The sequence below is a fragment of the Neodiprion virginianus genome, chromosome 6, assembly GCF_021901495.1.
Source record: "Neodiprion virginianus isolate iyNeoVirg1 chromosome 6, iyNeoVirg1.1, whole genome shotgun sequence".
Lineage (NCBI taxonomy): Eukaryota > Metazoa > Arthropoda > Insecta > Hymenoptera > Diprionidae > Neodiprion > Neodiprion virginianus.
Window position 1 is genome coordinate 19,572,504 of NC_060882.1, and position 6,429 is coordinate 19,578,932.

Consider the following 6,429-nt stretch of genomic DNA (forward strand, 5'->3'; position numbering starts at 1 on the left):
TTACTTGTGTCATATTCTCTTGTAATTTTAAGGTACAATATTTAAACCAGTGATTCGATTGTGTTTGTACTTCATAACCATTGTATGCGTGTTATAGGTATGATAATAGTTGTGGCGGGGATCGTGGCGGCAAAAACATTATACGGTAGACTCGAATCACGCGATGTCTACCTGTAACTTGTACATAATACGTATATTCATGGCAGACATGCGACAAATGACCAAACTTTACTTCAAGCTTTGTGCCTCGATGTTACAGAATAGAAAACCGATGGAGATAGTGTAATGTACGCTAGGGTGGTTAAAAAAAAATATCTTTTTTTTTTTTTTGCTTTTACCCCCTTTAAATTTTACTGTTCCACAGCAAAAAATATCCTCCGAAAAGATCAGCTCTCTAGCTCAGGTTTAACAGGTCGCTCTTTTAATTTTCATTTGCGATTCATTTAATGTAGAAAAATTTTACTTTTTGTTAAAAGCTTAAATACTCATAAATTATTCGATATGTTTTTAAATTCATGCACAGATTACAGTCATCTGAAAACATTTGACCTCTGAATTGGATTCCCTTTTCGCGAGATTTCAATGCGCTCGTAGAAACAACGATCACGCGGATAAAAAAAATGTTTTTCAAATTATCGAGTGAAATTTACTCTCGAAAGAATCGATAGAGTTGTAGCCGTTGATCGGCTAACGCTGTGAAAAACGTCTATCGATTATAATTGCCGCTCATACTTTTACTTATGGAGAAAGATCTCAGATAAAACTGCGAGTCGAATTATGACAATTAGTAATTAGGATTCATACGCCGATTGTTAAGTTTCAACAGGCGCACGAATTAATGTAATCATGATTTTGTCGCAATAATATTGACCTGGATTTCGGTCTATTTTTAATATCACCGAAACAAGTTCCGCTGCACAGTATTTTCGTTAAATAATAAAGCTAATGCATAATTCTCCGTAATAATACCCGCAACGATTATTAAACCGGCAGCAAGAAATTAGGCCGAATATTTTTGGCGTGTCAAGTACACAAGTCACGAAAAGGCTATCTATACAATATATTATACGTATACGTATATAACGCTACGTGTATTACAGACAGTGCAGACTGTCACGGAAGCTCGAGACCAGTCGGTATTGTAAAGTGCATCGCATCCGAAAGCTTGAATACGTATACAAATGTGTCCCGAGGCAAAGTCAACTTGTACCTATTCGAAAGCGCATTTAACTATGAAATATGCCTGCGTAACGTCGGCAGGACGAGGGTTGGAGATTGATGTGCAGTTACTTGTACGACTTGTGTACGACTCGATGTTGTTTATAGATACACCCACGAACGTATAATTAAACTGTTAATTTATTACCAGGGGTGGCGATCCGCTGCACCAGCAACTCTGCGTGCTCTGTGCAATAATATATTAACGAACAATCACGTTTATCGCACGAATCTCGTATCTACGCTAAATAATTTCCCCGTTGGAAATTCCGATTCTCCACGTTGGAAGAAAACCTCAGGGATTATGAACGGAACCCGTCATCCTACTTCGTCACTTTTCATTCCGACTATTGGTCATCTTTAACAGTTTTAACGCAAAGTAATCGTCGAGACTTCGATCGACGCTTGTAGTTTTAAATAAAAAAGTTGAAATAAGAAGTGAGAATAGTATTAGGTAGAGATATTCTTATCAAGCACCAAGACCGGTTTGATAAACTTTTTGTTTATAATTTGGAGAGATTCTTCTCAGCCTTCAAACCGTGCACGATTCTCACAACATCGAGTGCGCAACCCCAGCATAAAGTAACTCCGCTTCCACCATGTCCATAATTATGAATGACCTGGGAAATGTTACAAGATTATCAGCCGTCACAGAGCTTGGAATTTTGTTTGCTTTACACGGGGTGGGGTTGAAGTTCCGAGTTTATAAAGCTCCGAAAGTACCTAATTCCGAATTGTTTGGTGGCGAAACTCGAAGTAAAGAAATCAGACTTTAACGAAAAAACAAAGTTCCGAGTGGTCGGAAAGCCGACGGCTAAAAAATTCGGAATATGCCGCTTTCGGGACTTTTCAAATTCAGAATTTCGACCCCGCCCCCTTTTCTTTACCGAGAACATCGAAAGATTTTACCGTAAATTTCTTCCCGTTCTCTGCTTCTCGACTTTCTGTTTCTAATCGTACTCGAGGTCTGCCAGGACGAAGACCAACCCATCGCTTTATGATATTACATTCCTGAAATTGGAAGAAAACGAAGAATCGTTTTGGATGATTGTGAATTTGGTCTAATTATTATCTATCGAGTAGCGTCGCGATTTAGGTAGCACGTTATGAGCGATTATACCCGTAAAGCTGGAAGCAATTTACAGCATCCTTCGTGAATGAACTTTTCGTCTTCCTCTCGAATCCTGCAGTCGTAATCATTTTCCTGATGAGTGCCGCCGAGAACCACGCTTTCAACACTACGGAAGCAGCGAAAATTTCAATCAACTGTTACAAACCATTCTAATAACAGCACTTTGTACATGAGATCATTTTTCGTTACTCAATTTTTACGTTAGACGATGTAAAAATTCACTTGAAACTCTCTCACTTTGGAATTACGTAGTTTCCGGCTTCGTCTTCAACAAGGAATACATGAAATGCCCAGGAAGCCTCAACCTGGATGAAAAATTATTCAGTTTTGTGTCGATCGTTAAAATAATCCGATAATTATATTACACTATGTCAGTGAATAAATATTTCCAAAAGAAAATCTTTCTCAATTCCATTCTGTGGACGACATTTTTTACCCTGGAGACCTGTCCTCGAACAGGTTGCATTGTCGCGTCTCCAATCAGATCGCGAGCTCCAAGACCGGTGCAGTTGACCAACAGGTCATAACTTTCGTCAACTAATTCATCAAGCTTCGAAATTTTCCTTTTCACAATATTTCCGCCTAGTGATTTAAATTTCGCCAAAATCCAGGGTATGAGGCGCGTTGGTTCGGCAGTGAAAGTTATGAATTGCCATCCGCTTCTGCAGCCCATAAATTATAATTTTAAACACCAAAAATTAAGGTTGGTTGGCCAAAAGTCAAAATCACTTATTGATTTTATTACGAGATTGTCGTACAATGAGTATTCATCATAATTTTTATATTCGTAAGCTACGAATATCTCTTCGAAAATACGAAAAGAAAAAAAAATATTTGAATTATCAACGAAGCTTTAGAAATCAACAATTCATTTTAAACCACTTCAAAATTCAGGGTAATAATCTAGCAGACTCATTTGATTTCACTCTACGATGGCTCATTTTGTTCAGAATACTATTTTTAACAAATTCACTGAAACTTTTTTTCAGCAGCCATGCAGAATTCAGTAATGCTATTTATATTTATTGATCATAATCAATATCGCTGCAACGTTGCAGAATTAATATTCGACGTTCAATATTCAGGTAATATGTAAAAAATAGTCTTACGAATAAGATAATCAAACCGTCATGAACTGAAGTTGATCGAATCTCCTGGACTTTCAAACATTTCGATGGGGTTTGAAACGAGGCATCGATGGTTCCGGTGTTTTCCATTTTTCGGTTTTAAACAGACCTTCGTAGTTATTAAAATACTCAATGTACGATTACTCGGTAATAAAATTAGTAAAAATTATCGATTTGTGGGAATTTAACCTCCTTGCGATAAGCTAGTGGATTTTCTCCAGACACCGAAAACTGTGCTCCGAATTTTCATACTGTTTAATCGTTCCATTCGAATACCGTATTTCCTCCGAATAGTGCCGCCGGCTTCACCTCTGAATAGGGCCGCGAGTCATTCTTGTCGATTGCTTTTTGTTTTTGAGGTGACAGTTTTTTTTTCACTTAATTGCTGGTAAGTGTAAAATATGCAATGAAAAGTTTATATCGATCAAGAAATCATCGAGCAGTTGAATGATTATGAGAGGCATGCCGCTGAGAGGAACGAAGTGCAGGTTCTGGGCGAATAAAATAATTCTACGGATTTATTTCAAACCCTCCATACGTCGTCACAGCTCTGGTGCGAATAAAACACGATCTATATTGCATTGAACTCACGAGAAGTATTAATTCGATTCGATCTATTCGTACGTTAATATGACTTGTGTTAAATAAAAAATGTACAAAATCACTTGAATTCCCACGTTCTAGTTCCAGTGTCAGGGTTTTCACTATTATTTTTCAATGAAATAATTCAAGTTATTCAATGTGATTCCGAATACATGTACATGAGTCCGAGAATGTTTCGCAGCCTAAAATGTCTCAAAAATGAGATGACGGATCATCGATAAGTGATGTGAAGCGTTTTCCAATAGCGGGCCTACACAGGGATAATTGTCCAAACACTCGTAAACAGAAAGTAGTGGGAGAAGCGCTGAAGCAAGGATCAGGCGAAGCGGCCCTATTCGGAGGGATTACCGTACTCGGGTTAAAATACGAACGTGTATTCAGCAGCCTGCTCCTCGTTCAGTCTCCTCAAATCGCCGAGGGACATTCTGCGAGAGCCAAAAACCGTAGAAGTCCAAGCCTGCTCGGAAACGCCCCGAGCATCGCTGGTCACCCTGGTGATCGGAATAAGAGAAACCCCAGCATCTCCCGCCGACTCGCTTTTCCAAATACTCAGCATCCAGCGATAAGTTTCTCCGGACCAACGCCTTGGGTCACAAATTCAAGTCTTTCAAATAATTACAAATACACGAATACATACCTACCCTGGGTTATTTCCGTTACGCGCCCCATTGGGGCCCCTAGTTGTAGGCAAATCGGGGTACAAGTTGACTCGGAGCAGCTTCGCAGCCTCCGCTGCTCTTTTGTTAACACGCGACTGATTGGCCACGGGGAAACTCGTGGCTGCTCAGAGTGGACTGGTTCTACCTGGATTTGCCTATAATCAGGGGTCCTTACGAGGTGCATCACGGAAATAACCAGATATAATAAGCACGAGTGATACCGAATCGTCATCGGGCTGAAGTTTGTAACGTTATTGTACCGATGCATCTTTGGAAAACGTAGTTATTTTGTAACTTAAGATTGCTTCTAATTTACTAAACTGTTAATACGATGTCAAACAACTTATATTTCGCATATTCAACATTTTCAGGTGTTCTAAAGGTGCAAAATACTAATTTTTGGTTTCAGTGTTGCGATACATCAACGTTGCCTAACTTCAGCCTTGTGAATGGTCAGTGCCTTTTTTCAGTCGTTACATTTTTAATCGAATAGGAAAGATGAATGCGAATGAATGGATTATTAATTACAAGACGTCTTCGGCGGGGGTGTTTCCCAAAAGATAGGGAGTCCAGAGTCCCGCACTTCCGTCGCCGGTCGTCTGGGGCGAAAAAGCGTCGGCGAAGACGGTGACTCGTGAGACCGGAAATGCTTCCTTAATGGCGAGAGACGTCGCGGCGCCAACGACACCTGCGCCAATAACCGCGATATTCATTTCTGCACTCGACGGACCGACGGCAAGCGAGCAAGTGAAATACTCCGAGACGGATTCCCGATTGAGACGCTGTTTCGATTAACAAGGTATCTAGACAAATGCTATGCGATTATTTCGAAACGACCCTGTGAACGATAATTCGCATTTGTTTACGGCACACGGAAAAATCCAGGCATGAGATAACATTTTCCCTGTGTATTTATGTACACACATACATGCAATTCGCGATAGGTAGGGGAGACAATGATAACCCTGTGAACTCGTCCAGACAACGGATGCCGCTGGCAATCTTTAAAAGAGGCTGCATGGCGAAAAATCTATACTTTTTCTTTATTATCACACGAGATAGTTGTTGCATTGAGTGTTTATCAGATAAATTATATGTATAAGCTTGTTATGTGAAGAACTCTCAAAAAATGGTGAAATAGACATAGCGGAATGGATGCTTCGTTTCAAATCGCTTGAAAATTGTTTAAACTTCAACAGATTCGTTCGATTTCACTCTACGATTCCTCATTTTCTTCGGAACACTATTTTTTTTTTTTTTTTTACAAATCAGCAAAAAATATTTGTTGTTATCACAGTGCTGGCATGGTTAAGTATTTAATTTCACAACATTGCATCCGATATATTGATTATAGTCAAAAAATGACGATATTGAATTAAAAACTGAAAAGAAACAAAACAATACTATTGACTGAGTAGGGAACAGCATTCGTAATCGTAACAAAGTTACTAGAATGTGTACAACAAACCTCTTTATTAATTCCGTTAATAACGTTGAAAATTGACTAATTGCGGAAATGGTAAGTTAAATTGAGGCGAATAAATCGTGCGGAAAGTAAGGCTCAAATTTTCGACAAATTTTCGTCTGCGCAAAATGGGTTTGATTAAATAATTACATGTATGAATATTTAATGATCAATATAATAAACATGCTCTTGAACTCTTGTCAATAATCCAATGCGTATATCATT

At 38.9% G+C, this 6,429-nt stretch overlaps 1 protein-coding gene across 1 annotated transcript; it reads right to left on the reverse strand.

Annotated features, from left to right (window-relative positions):
* Positions 1–212: 212 nt before the first annotated feature.
* LOC124306880 (D-aspartate oxidase) lies at positions 213–5,530 on the reverse strand. Its single transcript, XM_046767993.1, has 7 exons — positions 5,268–5,530; positions 4,452–4,664; positions 2,787–3,012; positions 2,588–2,655; positions 2,339–2,456; positions 2,128–2,229; positions 213–1,838 (listed from the first exon to the last, which is right to left on the reverse strand). The coding sequence occupies exons 1-7, from the start codon at positions 5,450–5,452 to the stop codon at positions 1,722–1,724; spliced, it is 1,029 nt and encodes a 342-aa protein (XP_046623949.1). The 5' UTR covers positions 5,453–5,530; the 3' UTR covers positions 213–1,721.
* Positions 5,531–6,429: the final 899 nt, after the last annotated feature.